At 59.3% G+C, this 19,115-nt stretch overlaps 1 protein-coding gene across 1 annotated transcript; it reads right to left on the reverse strand.

Annotated features, from left to right (window-relative positions):
* Positions 1-1,598: 1,598 nt before the first annotated feature.
* On the reverse strand, positions 1,599-14,592 carry DBH (dopamine beta-hydroxylase). Its single transcript, XM_016196650.2, has 12 exons — positions 14,242-14,592; positions 11,794-11,940; positions 10,274-10,531; positions 9,250-9,426; positions 8,494-8,596; positions 5,594-5,760; positions 4,801-4,944; positions 4,361-4,399; positions 3,660-3,719; positions 3,194-3,321; positions 2,660-2,819; positions 1,599-1,730 (listed from the first exon to the last, which is right to left on the reverse strand). The coding sequence occupies exons 1-12, from the start codon at positions 14,590-14,592 to the stop codon at positions 1,599-1,601; spliced, it is 1,866 nt and encodes a 621-aa protein (XP_016052136.2).
* Between the last annotated feature and the right edge of the window lie 4,523 nt (positions 14,593-19,115).

A 19,115-nucleotide genomic window follows, 5' to 3' on the forward strand; every position in this document is an offset into this window, starting at 1 on the left:
GGAGGAAGAGAAAGACCAGCCTGGAGCTTGAAAGTGAACAAAGGTGGGGGGGAGGGGAGGTGTCACTGTGGGTAGCAGAAGGTTCTGGAACCCGGTGTGATTTCTAATCACCACTAATCCTCCAGGGGACCCCGGGCGAGCCATTTCTCCCCAGTTCCCGCTTTGGTGAGACTGGAATACCACAAGTGCCTCTCAGGTGTTTGGGGACAAAATGCTGGTGGCCAGGAGGGCTCTGTGGTGCGAGGCAGGTGGAGCTCTGGGCTGACCAGGGCCCCTGTTCGCACTGGCAGGCGGGCGTGATGGGGAGGGGTCTCCTCCACCTGTCATCCTAGGCTATAAAGATGACCGAGGGCGGCTCTGGCGGTCGGGGCCTGGCATTTCACAGCCACCCGCCCTGTGGCTCGCGGCGCGGGGAGCCGTGATTTATGCGGCGCAGCGCAGAGCCGCCCTTGCTGTGTGATGGAGCGGCGCTCAGCTGCCGCCTGCTGTGGTGTAAGCAGGGGCTCCAAGGCCCGTCCATCACCCCTCTTTCCCCCAGAGGCCGCGCAGTGTTTTGCTGAACTGGCTGAACAGAGACTAATCTGTTACTCCCCACAGAAACCAAGAGCTGAACTTGGCCTTAAATGGGAGGCGGCTCCTTGGGGAGGAAGGCGGAGGTGGGCAGGGAAGCGAGGCTTGTTCCAGCTCCCCCGGGCCTGGTGCCCACATGGGAAGGAGCTCAGCCAAGGCTTTCTCCGGTGGGAGCAAGGCCGCCCTGTGTGAGCTTTATTGTCTCATTAACCGGCAGAGCGTTGGCCCCATTTCACAGATCAGAAAACTGAGGGGCAGGGAGGTGACATGGTCCGCCCACGTTACACCCTCACTAAGAGGCCAATGGGCTTCTAAGGCAGGTCTGATTCCAGAGGCTGGGCTCTTATCTGAGGGGAGAGGAACCCGGGGCTCCTTGTCCCATTTCCCCAAGGAGCTGGCGCCCAGATCCTTGCCTGGATCTTCACCATCTTGTCTTTGGTGGTGGTGAGTTGCTGTGAGGGTTTCCTTTAGGTGGGCGAAAATATCTATTTACCGTGAAATGGAGCAATTTCCCAGGCGAGTCTCTAACTAGCTAAATGGCTTGTCCTGCCTCCGTGGGCAGGAAGCCGCCCACTGTGATGGGAGCGCCACTCAGCAGGGAGGCGTTTTAAGTAGCACTCGCACCTGGCACACTAGCACGTATCGCCACCAGCGGGGCTGGGGATGTGGGGCTGCATGGGGTGAGTCTGCCCCACAGTCAGGCATGGCTCATGTCCCAGGAGGACTGGTCACTCCCAGAGATGTGGGCAGGGCTTTCAGGGCACTGGACTCTAGACCGCCAGCTGGGCGAGGGGGCCTTCGTGTGTCCAGTCCTGGTGGGTCAACAGGGAGCTCTCAGGGGAGCCTCTCAGCCATGCAAGGGGGAGAATGCTGGAATGAGCCGTGGTCTCAGGCAGGGACATAGTCCAGCCCCTTCATCCTGGGCACACTGAGCTGTTTTATGGGGGGTCTTCACGGGGGGGGGTGCACAGAGCTGTCATGAGCCCGCAGGGATAGCATAGAGGGGGAGCGAGGAGATGGCCTGCCACTCAACCTTTGCCCCCACCAATGTTGACCGCAGTGGGGCCCATGGGGCTCTGACCAGGCCTGGCTGGGCACCGAGGGGCGGGCTCTTCCAGCTCAGAGATGATCTCCGGCAGGGGCTGCAGATCCCATTCACCCTGCAATGAAGGGACCTCAGGGTAAACTGAGGCTGGAGGGGTGAAACGGGACACCATCTCCCCAGCCACTTTTCCCAACCACCTCCTGGGTTCTTGCCCTCAAACTCACCTTGTCCCAAAACAAACTCCCCTTCCCCCACCCCTGGTGGCTACTTGGAGGTCCTCACCTGGAAGTCACCCTGGCCCTCCCACCGCCCTGCCCACCCTCACTTCAGTGCCCACCCAAACGAGGCAATCAGAGCCCCTGGGTGCAGGCTGGTGTTAGCCGCTCCTCCCCTACAGGCTGCAACAAACCCCATGGTGCTCCTCCATCCACCCCACTGCTCTCCGCGAGGCAGCCTAGGCCTTTCCCTTGTGGCTGGGATGTCTCGGTTAGCAATTAATCCAGCTCCCGGATGCACTCAAGAAATCTGCCTCTGGCATCTGCAGAGCGTTCCCTTGACTAACTCAGCCCTGGGGATAAATGAGCTGCCTTTGAACCCCAGTGGGTCTCATATGAGGAGGCGAAACCAGCTCCCAGCTTCAGGCTGTTCCGCTTCTCACCTGCCCCGCCCCCTCCCTTTATTTTTAGGCTCCGGGGGAGGTTGCTGGCGCCCTGCTCACACCACCAAGATTAGTCCCGTGATGTGGTGATGTGATGTCGCCCAGGAGAGGGGAGCCCATGTGGGTGCTATCAGTTTCTCCCTCTGCAGGTTTCTCCCTCCGCAGGCTGTCTGTCTGGGCTTCGCCTGTCACCACCTGATTTCTCTAATAGTTTTGTGTGAGTGCTTCTCGCCAGCTCCTTGGAAGGGAGCCCTGTCACCCCACGATAGAGTCTCCGGGGGCCTGAGGCTGATGTGGACACAGAGGTATCGATAGGCAGCTGCAGGACTTGCTGCTGGCTGAGGGTGGACCAGCGTGCACCCCAACACTCCCACCGGGGGGTGTACCTGGAAGCGGACCGCCGAGGACTTGTTGCAGTGCATGGAGATGGGGGCGAAGTCGTACAGGGCCTTGAGCGTGTCTCGGTTGAAGGAGTTCCAGGGAACAGAGGCAAACTGCTCGGGGACAGAGGCCTGTGGGCAGGTGCAGACCTCCTCGCTATTGAACCTGCAGGTGGGAAGGAGCGCCCCGTCGGGGTGTGCAGACGGGAGGGGAGCCCAGCGGGGCTGCCTGCCTGGGCCTCCCACAGGCTGCCTTGGCCCTGCCTCCACGCCAGCGACGCTCACAGGCTTCATCTCTCACGCCACCGTGGATGGGCTGGGTTGAGGGTGTTTCTCAGGCCAAGTCGGGACTCAGCAGGAAAGGAGCGCGGGGATCCACCGGTGACGCCTCCCACAGGCTCCTCAAGGGAGGGCGGAGGTGTGGTTGCCACAGGTGTGCCCACCCTGCTCTGAGGACCTAGCCTGGATCCTTCACTTCCACCGCCCCTGACAGGGCTGGGGCTTCTGCTGGGGCTCTCGGCCACCCCAGGGAGCCATCACCTGTTCACAAGGTGGAAGTACTTCTGCAGGAAGCCGGGGTCCACGGCACTCTTGCACAGCTCCAGCTGCGTCTGCGGGTAGTAGTGCACGTAGTTGACACACATCTCCTCCAGGATGCTGAAGCCCCCCTGCGGGGCGAGAAGGGGCTGTCAGCACTGGCCCCTCACTTTCAGATGCCAGTGCCTGCTTTCAGCGTTTCCAACTGGTCAGTGCATTCATCCATCCATCCATCCATCCATCCATCCATCCATCCATCCATCCATCCAATGGTGCCAAGTGCATCTCTGCTCTCTCTCCAGCCACTGTTTATGGAATGAGTGAGGGAGGGACACTGCTGCCCTCCAGCAGCCTACACCCTACGTGAGGAAAAAGAGGTCCCTTTGAAAGTGTAGACAGTCCCGAATTGGAAGCCCCAGGTTGCACGTGCTCCGGGGCCGGGTGTCGGGGAGGAGTCAGGGTGACTTACCACGGTGGCCAGCTTCCTGTCTCCCGTGTTGTATGTACAGGAAGTGATCAGCACATCTCCCTGAGGAGCCAAACCAACAGGCGCCCCTCAGCACCTACCCCCATGGGGTAACAGGTGCTCCAGGACTGTTCTCACGTGTGACTGAGCCATAGCAAGTGTGGTCATCAGTCCATTACTGAGGAGTCATCAGTGGCCCCTGTGTCCCCACATGTGAATGACACAAGCTGAGTGTTCCCAGAGAGTGATGACTCTTTAGTTTCTGTGGTCCATTAGTACACAGGCCACAGGCAGGCCACTGGTGGTTGTGCAGACTGGTTGGCCATGTCACAGCCTTCAGTGAACTTGGACAAGTCCCATATGGCCTGGGGCTCTCCTGCAAGCTCAGAAGCCCCACTGGGCCTTCCACGCCCTCAGCTCCCTCTATAGCCCTCATGCTTTGTGGTCAGCTAATTAGGGGCACAGAGTCATGTCACCCCAAGTCCCATCTGTCCCGACCCCTCTGAGGCCTCTCTGTGAGGTCCCAGTGAGTCTCACCATGGGACAGCCCAGCCCCTGCCCTGCACGGACGTGGGAAACACCTTTGCACTTCACCCTCATTGCTGTCTGTCTCTCCCCTCCAGGAACTGCATACCCCTCCCAGCCTCTCCCCTCCAGGGACTGCACACCCTTCCTGGCCTCTGTGGCCCTGGCCAGGCACTTACCGGGAGGACGGAGACCACCTTCTTTAACATTCGGATCTCCTGGGCAGGCGGGGGGGAGAGAAGGGGGACTTCAGAGAACTGCAGACCCAGCTCCAGCCACCTCCCGGGCCCTCTGGGAGTATAAGTGTCTCCCAGCCCCTTGGGGGAAGCCAGGACTGGCCCAGTTTGGCTTCTGCCAGGAGGGATTAGAACAAGAAGGGGGGTCCCAAGACAGATGCTACCACTGGGCTGCCTGGGTCCCCCAACTCCACAATCGGCCACACTTCAGAACCCACCATGAGTCCCTCCCTTAGATTAAATCCCACGGGGAGGGCTGGCGCTATGCACCCCTCCAGGTGTCTGGGCCTGGCCCAGGACAAGGAACCCCAGGGTGGGGGTGTTCCTAAGGCTGTTGGGAGAGAGACGGTCAAACAGGCTGGGTGGGGCGGGTGGGGCCCTACCTGGAAGTGAGGGCTGTAGTGGCCATCCTTGTTCACAATGACCCTCTCTCGGCCACCCCGGGCCAGGACGGTGGCCACCTTTCTCCCTGTCAGGTGCGTGTGGAGCTGAGAAGCGAAGATGTGTATCCCCAAAGGAGGCAGGGCCTGCAGGGTAGGGCGGCAGGTCTAAGTGCTGACCTGCCTTCGCACGGCCCTTGCAGGGCCCCGAGAACCGGGCTTCCTGGCATTTTGTGGCCTGGGCAGCTCGCTGGCCCCACCTGGTTCGCCCCTGTGAAGTCCACAGTGGAGACCAGGCTGTGCCGTGCTAGGTAGTGGTTAAAAGGCAAGTCCCAGGACACAGGTTTACTATTCAATGTGCTCATTTTTAAACACATGTGAGGGCATGGCAAAGTACGTAGAAGTCTGGAAGGCACAAGAGCCACTAACTGGCTACCTTGGGGAGAAGGGAGGGGCGCTGGGGCTGGGAGCCTTATCCTGAGCTGCTTTGCCTGCGTGTGTTTTAGTGGTGAATGCTCGTCCAGCTTACTCGTGGAATAAATGCATATTTTTAAATGCAAGGCCTGGAAGGACTGGCCTGCAGTGCGGACTAAGCGGGTGCCTGGTTGTTGCTGGAGAGGGAGGTGCACGTGCTGACCAGCCTGCGGGACGCTCCTTTGCACATGGAGGTGAGAGGGGCCGTGGGGAAGCTGCAGGGGGTTAGGGTGAAGGAATCACAGCCACCAAGCTGTCCGTTCGCCACCACCTGCAGGACCTCAGCCGGGGAACCAGGGCGGCGCCAGGCCCAGCCACTCACCAGCTGGGTGCACTTGTCTGTGCAGTAGCCAGTGAGGACGAATGCGGTCTCCTGCGGGGGAATGGCCATCACAGGCGTGTACACCAGGCCCAGCTCCATGATCCCCGCGTCGAAGGGCCGAAGGGTGGGCGTGTAGTACAGGCGGATGCCAGAGGAGTCCCGCCGGCCTAGGAGGAGGTGGGGGGCGGTGAGCAAAGGCCTTCTCCCCTTCCCCCAGGCAGACTGACCCCCAGCTGCCCTCAGGCAGGAGGAGCCAGGTCACCCCACCCCTGCTCCCGCCTGCAGTGTGTGCCTTTGTCCCCACACCTGTTTGCACCAGGAGGCGGGCACGCCGTCACTGGCATCACAAGACTCCGGGAACTCACACTTTGCAATGCCCATGTGGAAAGAAAGAGCCACTGTTGCTGTGGGGTCTAAGCCAAAGGCTCGGGGAGGCTTGACAAAGGCAGGTAACGAAACTGTGCCATGGAGTCAGACGTGATGGGATGCATGCAGTGGATTTGGGGAGCTCCAGACCCCTCAGACAGCTTTGCAAAGGCTTCGATGGTCTTCCTCCACATTTAAAGGAACCCAGGCTGGAAACAGCCTGCAGGACGGCCTGTCGGTGCTATTTGGGCAAAGAGGAGTCCATAGGACCCTGTCCTCAGACCATCTCTTGGAGCAGCCGAGCTCGGCCCTCATCAAAATGGGAAGGGAAAGAGCCCCTGTCTGTCGCAGTGGACAAGGAATGTTAAGGCGCCTCATTTTTGTGGCTACTGCCCTCCAGGATGGAGGCAGATCCGGGGCGTCTACTGAGCAATGCCTCAGGGAAAACCTCAGCAGCTGCCTGGACCCTGGAGCTAGGTGACATTAAGGGTGCAGCCCCCTGGCTTGCACAAGGTCCAGGGCCCCACTTGGTCAACAGTGTGCTGGGTGCTCTCAGGCAAGTCACTGCCCCTCTCTGGGCCTCAGCTCAAAGTCAAGGGCCTCTTCCTAAGGAGAACTGGGTGCTTCTATCCAGCATGGTCCAGCCACACCTGCCAGCTCTTCTTGAAGTTGCTAATTGCTGTGTCCATAAAGCTCCCTGGGCAGCTTTCCAGTGGTCACATGAAGGTGAGGGTGAGAGGCCCAGGGACACTGCCACCCACAGGCACAGCCACATGACCATGTGGCCTCCAGCAGCCTTTCTCCTGCCCTCCCCCTGCCTGGACTTGGTCAGTGATGAGGTGCTGAGTACTTCAGGACGGAGCATTGGGAGGGCCCCATGGGAGAAAAGAAGGGGGCTGGATGACCCACGGAATGCATAGGAGAGCTGGGAGATGGGTGGGGAGCCCAGGGGACCCATGAATCATTGTCCCCAATTTACAGACGTGGAAACTGAAGCTTGGAGCCTGATCTGAGGACCCTGCCCAAGATCCCAGGTCTCAAAAGTGGCCGAGCTGGGATTGGAGCCTAGGGCTTTGTTGGGGAGTCTGGTGGCTCCCTACTCATTTGCTTGGAGGTGAAGCCAAGAACATCTACCCCTGCCTCTGCCTCCCCCCTCCCCACTTCATGCCCCCACCCTGCAATGTCCAAACTCAGCCGGTATCTCTCTGGGCAGTTGCATCAGAGGGTAATAATAAAAAGGGAGATGCAATTGGCTCCCATTCCAGTGGGGATTAAATAATGAAATAATCATGGAATTTTGATATTTATGGAAAAGCAGCCCACCTCCAGATTTGTGGAGTGACAGGAGCATCCTTATATTTGGTAAAGGATCCATAAATACAACCAGATAATCAGGGAGAGACAGGCTTCCCTGACGCTTAAGGAGTTTTCAGAAACCCATCTGCTTTCAGGTTTTAAATGAGCAGTAAATCCTGTCTCATGCTAAGGCCCGAGCTGACTTATACCCTTCTCTGTGTGAGCTGTAGATAATTCCTGGGGCGGGAGAGTCGGCTATGCTGCCAGGAAGAAAGTCACTGCAGCCCAGTGCCCATGTCCACAGGGGAATGTTACGCATATGAGCTTTTTCAGCCTCAGTAGGGCCATGGGAGGTGAGCAAATGTCGCAGGGTGATGGTCACCCACCCAGGGTCACGGAGCTAGGGGGGGACAGGCTAGGACCCAGCCTGGAGCTAATAATTATATCTCTCATGCTATTTCTATCCCTCACTTACACAAGTGAAGTAAGTGTCATTTTTTTTTTTAATAAAAAAAAAAAAGAGAGAGAGAGGAGGAAGGTTGTGTGTCTACTTATGGTGGAAGATGCTGGTGAAACAGAGGAAAATAGTTTCAGTTTCTGATACGGTTATCAATTGGCGTCCCTATCCTACAGACTGACTCTGGTTGTCCACCTTCAGGCTCAGGGTAATCCAGCAGCAGCCCCCCCCCCCCCCCCCCCGACTGTCTGCTTTCACTCAGACTAACATAACATCTCACAGACTCCTTACAGGTTTGGAGTCAGACCAGCCTGGCTCAGTTCAAGGGCAGGCCCAGTCATTGCAGGCTGTGTGACAGAGACCACGGAAACAGTCCAGAGCCAGACTTCCAGGCTCTGAGAATTTCTACTCACTTTGTGGTCCCCGTGGGGTCCCTTCATTCTGGGCCTTAATTTCCTCATCTGCAAAATGGGTACACAGAAACTTCTACCTGCCTTTCCCAGGGGCTGGTACCTGGGACAATGCCATGTCCCTGGTCCTGAGCCAGCCCGGGAGGACCCTGCCCCGGGGAGCCCACTGGGGTCACAGGAGATGGATAGTGAATGAGAGACATGAGAGGGACCCATGCCCAATGGGTCATAACAAGAGGCTAGACTTTAGGGGGAGTCCAGTGCTGAACAGAGTCCCCAGTTCTCTTCCTGACTCGACAGGGCCGAGTGGGAGGGTTTCTGAAGGGAGGGCGGAGGCGGGCCCTGGAGAAACAGTGCTCGGGGCTCCCTACCTTGTATCTTCAGCGGGTTGTGGTAGTGAACTTCCAGGCGGAGGAACCTGGACGACCCGGGGCCCCCGAAAGCAAGGCCAGCTTCTTCTGGGTAGTAAAAGGCCTGCAGGGAGCAGGAGGGAGGGGTGTCAGGTGTTCAGGTTCCGAAGCCCCGCAGAAGACAGGGTGTCGAGGGGTGTCCCAGGTGGCAAACCCACACAGCTGTTGGCGCCTGGGCCGCAGTGGGTGGGTGGGGGGCAGCTGGATCGGAAGGACGCTCCCCCACTGACAGGCGCCTCGTGACCAGCGCGCACGGATATTCCTGGACGTGGGGTGGGGGAGCAGGGGTGCTGGTGCCCCCGGTCAGCCTACTGCCCACGCCCCCGCCCGGCCTCCTCTGGACATGGAGGAAGCTGCAGAAAGCCCCTCAGACGCAGCCCAGGGAGGCTACGACAGGCCGGCCGCCAGCTGGCCCGGGGCCACCTGTGCACAAACCCCTCCACGTCCAGTCAGCACCACGAAGAACATGACTTGTGGGGCTTTTGCATTTTTACAGAAAAATAACCAAGGCTGGAAAAAGTCTCCATGGCTTAAAGGAGCGGTGGAATGTAGGCAACGTACGGAGAACTGGGGGTATTTGGGGTGTGGGCCCTCTCTGGCGGCCTCATGAGTGGCCTGCGGTGCCCCCTTCTCGGGGCCTCTCAGAGAAGTAGGGGACCCAGATGTGTGGAGGCCTGGGGACCCTCACACCCCAGAGGCGGCCCAGGGGTGACTCACCTTGGCGCCCAGGGCCCAGGCGGCCAGCACGTGGCGGCAGTAGTTGAGGCGCTCGGGCTTCATCTTGGAGTCGCAGGGCCCGCTGAACTGGGGGAAGCTCTCGAACTCCGCTGCGCACTGGAACACCTCCATGTGGTGCACCAGGGCCTCGTTGCCCTTGGTGACGATGGGCTCGTACTGCGGGGGTGGAGGGGACACGGTGTCTGGTCACCCCACTGGCCCAGCGGCTCCCCTGCAAGAGCCTTGGCTTGCCCATCTGTAAAATGGGAGGGTCGAGCCAGGTGATTTCCAGGGGTGTTTCTGGGGCTCAGGGGTTTGAGGGTGGAGCCACCAGCCTGGAACCAGGCAGAATCTGCAGAAAGCCCGTGAAGAGCTACAGAGCAAAGGAAATGAAGACCCAGGAGAGCCATTTCCTGATAAGGAGGGGACAGGAAAGTAGCTGTCCTTGAGTGAATGTGGCAGAAGCTGAGCAAGGACACAAAGGCTGCCTGAGGCTGAGCCTGAGCCCGGGGACCAAGCGCAGCTCTGAGCCCAGCGGCCACTTCCTGCTGGGTGACTTTGGGCACTCACGTGGCCTCTCTGGGCTTCACTTCCTCTCCTGGGAGCAGGGACGGTAATACCGGTGCTCAGTGGGTGCTACCGTGGGGATGGGGGTGGGGCCTTGGACATTCAGCAGCCATTGTCATTACTGTCCTGTCTCTGGATGGGTGTTTAGAGCAATTGCGTTCTGAGTTAAGCTGCTTCTGAATGAAGGGGGAGGTGGCCTGACAGATGATAGACAGCAATTCTAGTCCCAGGGGAAGACGCAGAATTCAAGGTATCCGTTGCCTTGGTCCAGGCTGGGAAGCTGGGGCACAGAGGCCCTGGGAGGCGGGGAGTGAGCAGGGTGACAGGATCAGACCATGCTTGTGGCTGCAGGAAGGTCGGGGGTGCCCAGGGTGCAGGCCATCACAGGACGCTTGGTCAGCCGGGACCCCGGACAGCTCCCCAGGACAGGGACTGCTGTCTGCAGGCCCCCACATACCATGACAATGTGGTGCCGGGGGAAGCCCTCGGGAAGCTCAGTCATGTAGCACCAGTACGTGGTCTCCTGGCCGGGGATCAGGACGTCGGGGGCATGGATCTCCATGGTGCGCATGTCTGAGGGCAGGGCCGGGATGGAGATGTTGGGCTTCAGCAGCTGTACTCTCTGCAGCCCCGTCTGCAGGCCTGAGGTGTTGATGGCCTCCAGCGACGAGACCGGCTGCTCCAGGATCCCGTACACCAAGTGGACGGTTCCATCCTGCAGCCGAGACAGGGCCCTGCGTTTGCCCACTCGGACCCCCAGAGCAGGGCTCCTTGGCAACCCGGGGAATGCCAGGTCCCTGCCCTCCCTCTCCTGGCAGGTGGCATGACCAATAAGGCTGCCACCAGCCCCACTTATGTTGGACAGTGTGGACATAGAAGGTTCTAGTCACTGCTGAGCTAGAGGTCGCAGGCAGACTCAGGAGGCAGGGGCAGGGGCTGGGGCTGGCTTTCTCATGTGCTGCCGTGAACGTAAACCCACATCCATGTGTGGGATGTGGTGCGGGAAATGCCTAACGCGGTCCTTTGGGCACCGGTGGGTGTCCTGTGTTTATATATGTGGTGGCGGTTAATTGCTCCCTGACTTCATGGCCACATACACCTGGGAGGCCGTAAGCTGCTCTCTGCGGAGGTGACTCAGCAGCAGGCACCCAGCCTGGAGGCCCCGAGCTGAGCGCACTGGCCCCTGGGCCGGCCCCCGCACAGTTCTCAGGGAGGGTCCCCTGCCGGCCCTGGCCGCGTCTTCAGGGAAGGGGGGCCAGGACGCCTCAGACAACCTGCTCTGAGGACACGCTTCCGACGCCAGCTCGCCCCCCGCCCCCCCCAGCCTCTGGGCTTGTTCTTCCCCTGCCTGGCCTCGGTTTCCTCCTCTGGCACACTGCCAGCCCCTGTCGCTGCCACACCATAAAGGTCACACAAGATGGCAGTATCGAAGTGCACCGAAAGGTTAAACGGATCTTGTCTCCAAGGACAAGGCGGAGCAGCACCAGAGGCCTATGGTTTTTTGGATCTGTTGTGGCTGCGAACTTCCAGGCAGGGCTGGTGGGACCTTACAGGTCACCCGGGTGCCCCCTGTGCTCACAGACAGGTGAGCAGGCCCAGAGGAGGAGGGGGCCCGCCCTGAGCCTCAGAGCTGGTTGGCAACGAGGCCGGGCTGGGAAACCCGTTCTCCTGGGCTCTTTCCAGAATTCCACCTGGAGGCAATGGGCCCGGAGGAGGAAACCATCAGGAGCAAGGTCACTCCGGTCTTCGTATGAGAGGCTTTGGGGCAGGACCCTTGTCTAGAAACATGTCATCTGTGTGACAACAAGAGCCTTTCTTGCAGGACCAGAGGCTGACAGCAGACGAGATCTCCCCAACTGCCTGTCCTCACCCAGCTGCCCATGGTGTCCCTCCTTGGCTTTCTCTCTGGAGACACTGCCCCGGGATGCAAGAGTGCTCCCTGCAGCCCACAGTGTCCTGGGCTCGGCTACCACCCACCTCGATGAGGTAATCCTGGGGGTCACAGGTGCTAAAAGGCCTCTTGATGAGCAGGGACAGGCCCTCTGGGGTCCTCTGTGCCTCCAGCAGCTGGTAATCCTGCTGGGTGTCCAGGTGAATCTGTCCCTTCTGGTCACTCCAGGCGTCCTGCAGAGACATGATCAGGCCTGGAGCACCAGGAGCCAAGCCAGAGGGCCAGAGCACAGGGTTGCTGCCCACAGCACAGCTCCCTAGGACACAGTGGCCCTGTGGATCCAGGGGTTCTGGTCGGGACGAGTGGCTCACTCCCACTTTCTGTGTCTGCCTGGAGACAGCGCAAACCCGTCTCACTTCCTCTGCGGCCTTGAAACAGGGCTCCAAAGGCCAGCTTGGGATTCCAGGGCTGGTCAGCCTTGCAGAATCCCAGGCCTCTGGGCGGGACCAGGAATCTGACTTGCTGAGAATGTGCCATGGTTGGGAACCGGACCTTAGACAAATACTGCTCCCGTTGGTCTGCGGAGGGAGGAGCCATGATGGCACATGGAGCTTGGAGAGGGGAGACAGGGAGAGGGGCTGTCCTGGGCAGGTGAGAGAAACCAGGCATGGTGCTTAAGGTGCACTCAGCCCCAGTGCCAGTCCTGCCCTCCTACACCCCTGAGAGTGAGCACTGCCTTAAACACTGAACCACAGGCATCTTGCTCCCCTTGCCCAGGTCCTAGCCTTGCTTGGAGAGGGTAAACTGAGGCCCAGGGAGGAAAGAGACTTGCTGCATTCTCCCAGGATGCTAAGCAGATCTGGCTGACCCTGCCCTCCCCCACCCACAGTTGCTTCCCTTGCACCGGGGGCTCCAGGCCAGCAGGGAAAGAAGTCCCCCTGGGGGTGCAGCAGGGAGGGAAGCGCCTTCCCCAAAGAGCAGACCTCTGTTCTGTTAAGGAACACCACAGGTCCTTGGCCTGAGGACTTTTTTAAAGCCCTGCTTCCAGGGCTCAATGTTTTCTTCATTTCCTTGAGAAAAAATAAACCTGCACAAGATTTTGCAAAAATGTTCCCCAGAGAAAAGTGCCACCGCGCAGCTCCTGCTGGGCCCACTGCTGGCTTGCAGAGGGACTAATTTTAAACGGCGGCAGAAAGTTCAGTTGTAATGCTTGGGCTGGGAATCTAGAATGTATTTGTTGAACATATTGCTGAAGGAGGAAAAACAAGGCTGACATTTGTTTGCATAGGAATTTGTTGTGCAAATTAATCTTGTAGTGCAGGAGGGTGAGGTCCTGGCTCACTTGGCAGCCGGGAACAGCTGGGGGGGGGGTGGTGTAGATAGTACTCCTGGGTCAGCTGCTCCAACAGGGGCTCCCCCACGTCTTTCTTGGTCGTGACCCCCTGAGCTACTGAACATCCTTAGGTGTGGGAGGCAGGGCAGCCCAGGTGCCAGAGCTGCCCCAACCGGGCGGCTCTGGCCCATCCTACCTGGGTGGCCCCAAGCAGCTCCTGCAACTACTGTCCTCACCTAGGAACCAGGCAACACACCCTCCTTCAGAGTTGTCATGGGGATTGAATGGAGCAGTCAGGTTCCATAAACATCAGCCATTGGCAGCTCACGTCAACTCACAAAAACCCAAAGTGGAGAGCGATTTCTTCTGATGAGGACAGAGGCCAGGAGTCGGGGCTGCTGCCCAGGTCACGCTCACCTCTCCTGACTCGGCGCCCCTGCCAGGTTGCCCCACTTAATGAAGTAAAAGCCCCTCTGTTCACAAATAAAGAAAGTGCCCTCTAACTTTAAAAATGTTTAATTTTCCTGGGTCTGTTTTGGTGGAAAGGGGGGTTTGTGCTCCAAGAGACCCTGGTGGCCAGCCCATCTGGGGAGGAGGGCGGCTCAGGACAGGTGCTGGGCCCCCAGCCCCAGACCTCCCTTCAATCTGTGGAGGCCCAAAGTGGCTCTAGTTTAAAAAGAAATTCCCCCCTCTCTCCACCCTTTACAGCGAGAGTGGGGTGAATTTTGACAGCAAGGAGTCAAGAGCTCAGCCCCATGGGCCTGCCCCACACGTGTGGGGTCTGCACCCTTTCTGTTTACCTACAGGTGCAAAACTAGGCCTGCCAGTGCCCCGTCCTGGGCTGGGCATGCATGCCAGGCACTATGCTTGGTCACGTACGACCACTAGGCCCGAGTGGGAGGGCGTGGGTGTCCTGGAAGGTGTTTGTGAGAGTGGAGAGTGTGGGGTCTGCGCTCACGGGGTGGGGTGGTGGAGTCATGTGCATTTATGTGGTGTGTGTGTCCTTCCTATGTGGCCATGCTCCTTGGGCACGTAAGGGCCCATTGTCTGGGGTGTGCAGTCAAGGGCCATGGAGGGCATCTATTTCTCGTTTTGTCCTCAAATTGGCAAGCTCGGGACACAGGGTTGAGGAGGGGGAGTGTAGGAGGGAGGCCAGCTCAGGGGCAGGTAGGGGCAGGCCCAGGGCGGAGGAAAGACTTACCCCAAAATAGGCACTGCCCCAATTAGTCCAGAGCACGACCAGGTCGGCGTTCTCCAGCTCACCGCGGTCTGACATCCCAAACAGGACCCCAGCCTTGGGCTCCCGCACCAGGAGCTGGAAGTGGATGGTCTCCTGCGCATAGCTGACGTTCCAGGAAAGCTCCAGGGACCCCTCGGGGTCCAGGGGAATGTGGTAGGGGAAGGTGCTCTCAGGGGGTGCCGAGCCCTGCAGTGCGGCCACCAGGATGACCAGGAAGACGGCCACCGCTGTGCCGTACATGGAGGCAGCCTCGCGCACGCTGGGGCTGGGGACCTGCATGGCTGGGTGAGCTTGGCCGCCCCACCTGGCCATTTATGTCCTGGCCCTCTGGGGGGTGGGCCCAGGCTGCAGCAGTAATCACATTTGTCTGGTGGGGAATTGAATTGTCCTGGTGACCCTCCTACCAGCTCCTGCCCCAGGCCAAACGCTTTGCCTCCCTTGCTCTCCTAATTGGCACTAATGCCACATGGATATCATCAGCGGGAATTGAAGCGGACTGACTGAGTGCGCTCCCTCTGAACCATCTCGGAAGAGCTGTCAGAAAGCAGCACCTCCCTGCAGCCCTCCGGCCAGGCACCTGGCTGACCACCAGGCCGGCTGTCCCATCCTGTCCCCCTCCGGCCAATGGGATGGGGCCCGTTCCATCCCATTCATGGATGGGCAAACTGAGACCCCAAGGTTATCTCCAAGGAGACTCGTGAGTAATGAGAGCATGCTGCTGTGGGCCTGGCCCGGTGAGCCATTTCTACAATGCTAGAGGGACCAATTTCAAACTAAAAATACAAGCTGCTCCCCAAATAGGCCCTGTGTTTAGACACTCTCTCCATGGCTTGCTGTTCCTCTCTGTTCCCCCACAGGCTCCAGCTGGCGCCACAGCTGCTCCAGAAGGAGTGGGTACAGTGCTGGGGGGCAGGGGCAGGTGGCATGGGTGCAGCACCGGCGGGGAGGCTGCGGGGGGCATTTCTGGGCAGTACACTTGGTGATGCTTTGCTAAGGGCTGAAGTGTAGAGCACCTTGCTGGAGGGGGACAGATTGTGGAACGGAGTGGGAGGGACAGCCTGCTTCCCTTACCCAAAGCTCCCAAACCCTTGACATCCTCTAGCCAAGAGTGCGCCCAGCCTGAATTTGAGCCCTCCCAGGCCAGCTGGCCCATTGTATAGTTTCTCCACACACCACAGGGCCTTCCCACAGACCCTTCAGGTCTTACAGCCCTGAGAGCCTCAAGTGTCAAGTCTCATCGCACTCAGCTCACTCCCATCCTTCTCTGTGCAGAGAGGGCTCAACACGTGCTGCCACTTCCAGGAAGTTCTCTCTGATTACCTCCTGCTCTGAATTCAGCCCCCTCCCTTCAGGCACCCAACTTCCTTCCTTCCTTCCTTCCTTCCTTCCTTCCTTCCTTCCTTCCTTCCTTCCTTCCTTCCTTCCTTCCTTCTTCCCTCCCTCCCTCCCTCCCTCCCTCCCTCCCTCCCTCCCTCCCTCCCTTCCTTCCTTCCTTCCTTCCTCCTTCCCTTCCTGTCTCCCCCCTCCCTTGGGTGGGTGCCTATGCTCCTGGCACACATGGTGACAAAATCCAGCAGACTAGAAGTGGGTGACTGGCTCCTGGTGAGCCTTCCCAGGTAGCTCCGGCTTGAAGGCAGGCAGAACAAGCCCCAGTTGCCCCTATGGGCTCGTGAGACCCTACGGCCCCCGTCATGAATTGCCCAGGGTGTCAGTGCTCTAGGTTCGAGCCCTGCTGGGTCCTGGCTGGGTACCCTCGGAGATGCACTTTCCCACCCAGCTCTAGCCCCACCTGGAGCTTACCCGCTGGCTCCCTGCAGCCCAGCTGTTCTGGGGAGTGAGGCAGTGAGGCCTGGGAGCCAGGGCCTGGGATTGGGGCCCGGAGCCCTGGGGTGCGGTGCCAGCCCCAGCCCCCTGGCCTCGGGCCGAGTGCACCTCCGGCCTCTGCTCCTCTCTGGATGAGGGGGATCAAGCCACTCGGAGAGCGGGGGCGGGAGGCCTGGGGGTTCTCAGTAACCGGCAGAGTGTCAGGGACACGCATGTGTTTTTAACAGGATTCAAAGACCTCCTTTGGCTCAGAAGCAGGCTGCACACCGGCCTTCCTCCCACATTTGACAAACGGATTCAGCTGATTTCAGAAATAATAATTACGGAGGACTAGTAATTAGCAGGAGGTGGGAGGTAGGGCAACACCCAGCCCTCCACGTGCTCTGTGCCGTGTCACCCGCACTGGCCTGGGGCCCCGGGTCTGTCACCATCTCAGACACAGGAGACGATGCCTCAGGGAGGTCGAGCAGTGGGCCTGCGGCCCGGGGGCTCTCAGCCGGGGCCGGGGAGAGGCTGCGCTCGGAGGCTCCGAGGGCAGGGAAATTCCCGGGGGTCGGGAGGAGCGGGCACTCGGAGGACGGGAAGAGCCAGCGAGGCTCGGCCGGGCGGAGCTGCTGCCCTGCTGGCCGGCTCTGAACCAGGCGCCGGCCTTTCAGCGCTCAGCTGCCCCCCCCCCCCCCCCGGGTGTCCTCTGGACAACGGGGTGCTGAGCCGGCCTCCTCCTTGTGAGCCCTCAGGCGGGGTGCTCTGGCCCCCCCCTCCCCCAGCTCTGTTCTGGTGCTGGTTGCCCTGCAAAGGTGGGTGTGGGGTGGGCTGGGGCGTCACCCGGTGTGCCACTGCCACCTGTCAGGAACTGAAGACTGTTCACTGCTCAGTGCCTGACTCTCCTCCGACGGCTGACCTCATTCGGAACTGATTGCAGCATTTTAATAAGCCCTTTGCTTTTCCACGTCTTTCTGGTGCTGTCTTCCTTTGCCCACTGTAAACCCATCGCCTCTGCCACGTGAGGCCAGCTCCACGGATCCCCAGCCCCCCGGTTTGCAGCAAGTTGGAGGGGATGGGAGCTGAGCTGGACAGCTCCCCTGCGACCACGGGTGCTCTTGTGGTGGCAAAAATCAAGCATCCAGCCCATGGAAGCACGAAAGATGACCCTCCTCCAGGTGACACGTCCCCCCCGAGGAGCTCGGGCAGCTCCGTCCCGTCCCTCCCTCATCCTGAGCAGGCTGATTGTGACGTGAAGGTCTAAGAAACCACCTCCCCGGTCAGATCATCTCCCCACCTGAGCGGGTAGGTTCTCCCCTGAGGATGACGTCACACCCACTGCCCTGTGTCTGCTCAGAAATGCAGGTGGCCCTGAGATTAGGAACACACACCCGAGGCTCAGGACACTGAGGGAGGGGAGGGCACTCAAGTGCCCAGAGCACCCGAGGCCATCTCAGCTCCTCCCCCCACTGACTCCCTTCCTGGCTGCTGGGCCAGAGCCCCCACTGGCGTCAGAGCTCTGTGCCAAGCATGAGAGGTCTCTAACCCCAGGGGGGCTGGTATTTGGGGCTTGGGAGTGACACCCCCATGGAAGCACACCGCAGCAGACTCAGGGCTCTGGCAGGACCCTGGAGCACCCAGCCAGTTTACCTCTGCATCACACAGAGTGGCCAGGCTGCAAAGCCTCAACTGTCATTGATGGCAGGGGACTGGGCACAGCCTCAGTCTCTTCTGAAGGAAGGGGTCAGTGAGAGGGGGTGGGAACAGCCCTTAGCTCAGGGCCCAAGTCAGCTTTTCTGGACTGAAGCTTAAAGAGTGGGGGCATGTCACAGGGTCCTGGGCTGGGTGGGACCAGCCTGGCCCACTTCGGGGCTGGTGGATTTGAAAATCAGATCCAAGATGCTGGCACAGCTCCCTCCTGGCCTGGGTGCCCAGTGCCATCTGACCCATGACACAGAACAGCTGTGTCTGCATCTGAGAGTGCCGGGGGCACAGTCAGGGGCATGCTGTCCCTTGACATTTACATCATTGTCACCAGCAGGAACATGGTTCTTGCCCCTGTGAGGGTGACACAGATGGAAAGACCAGGGGCACATTCCTTACCCTCCATACCTTGTTCCATCATCTGCCACCTGCCTTGGTGGGCTGCACGCTGGGACCGCACCACACTCAGTCGGCTGAAGTGTGTGACACGGAAACTAAAAGTCCCTGGAATCCCAACCTCAAATACAACCGCTATTAACTGCTCAGGGCATAGACTTTCAGAATTTATTTTCACTATTTAAAAAAAAAATTAACTACGTTCATTATTTATCATTTGTTATTTTGTTATGTTTATTACCTAACAAAATTTACCAAATTAACCATTTTTAAGCATACTGAGGACTTCCTTCCTTTTCGGGGCCGAGTCATTGCCTGTGCCGATGGCCACGTTTGGGTTACTGTCCATCTGCGACGGGCACTGGCTATGGTAACTATGCTGCTATGAACGCTGATGTACAAATACCTGCTCGAGTCCCTGTTTTCAACTCCTTGGGGTTTGTACACGGACGCGGAGTTGCTGGACCCCGTGGTACTTCTGTGTCTGATGCCTGGAGGGGCCCCGACTGTGTCACATGCCCGCTGTTCCCGCTCGCCCGCCAGCCTTTCCACACCCCGTGGACGCGCCCTGACCTTCTGCACCGTCAGCGCCACCCCTCTGCTCGGATGACTCTCCATATCCGCTGTACATGCTCTAATTTATTAACCAGCTCCCTAGTGGTAAACATTTGGGTTGTTTGCTTTTTAATTTCAACGCAGGGGTGTGACGTCTATCCTTGCACACTCGTACCCATGATTCTTTGGGACAAACCCCTAGAAGCGGAACTGTGGAGCCAAAGCCGTCCGGTGAGGTCACGTCCAAATGCAAACGGCCTCATCACGAGAACACGTCGCCTTGGGCTGTTCCCCGCTGGAGACGCTGCCTCCCTGGAACAAACCTGCTCGTCGAAGGGCCACATTCGCTATTGGACCAGGCAGCGCCCTCCAGC

Source organism: Miniopterus natalensis, chromosome 12 (genome assembly GCF_054644295.1).
Source record: "Miniopterus natalensis isolate mMinNat1 chromosome 12, mMinNat1.hap1, whole genome shotgun sequence".
NCBI lineage: Eukaryota > Metazoa > Chordata > Mammalia > Chiroptera > Miniopteridae > Miniopterus > Miniopterus natalensis.

Excerpts from the sequence above, each read along its gene's own strand:
- DBH (XM_016196650.2), bottom strand. The coding sequence starts at position 14,592 with ATGGCCAGGTGGGGCGGCCAAGCTCACCCAGCCATGCAGGTCCCCAGC. Across the intron at positions 10,532-11,793 it reads CCCAGGATTACCTCATCGAG|GATGGAACCGTCCACTTGGT; the intron begins GTGGGTGGTAGC and ends TCTCGGCTGCAG. Across the intron at positions 3,720-4,360 it reads AGGTGGTCTCCGTCCTCCCG|GGAGATGTGCTGATCACTTC; the intron begins GTAAGTGCCTGG and ends TTGGCTCCTCAG.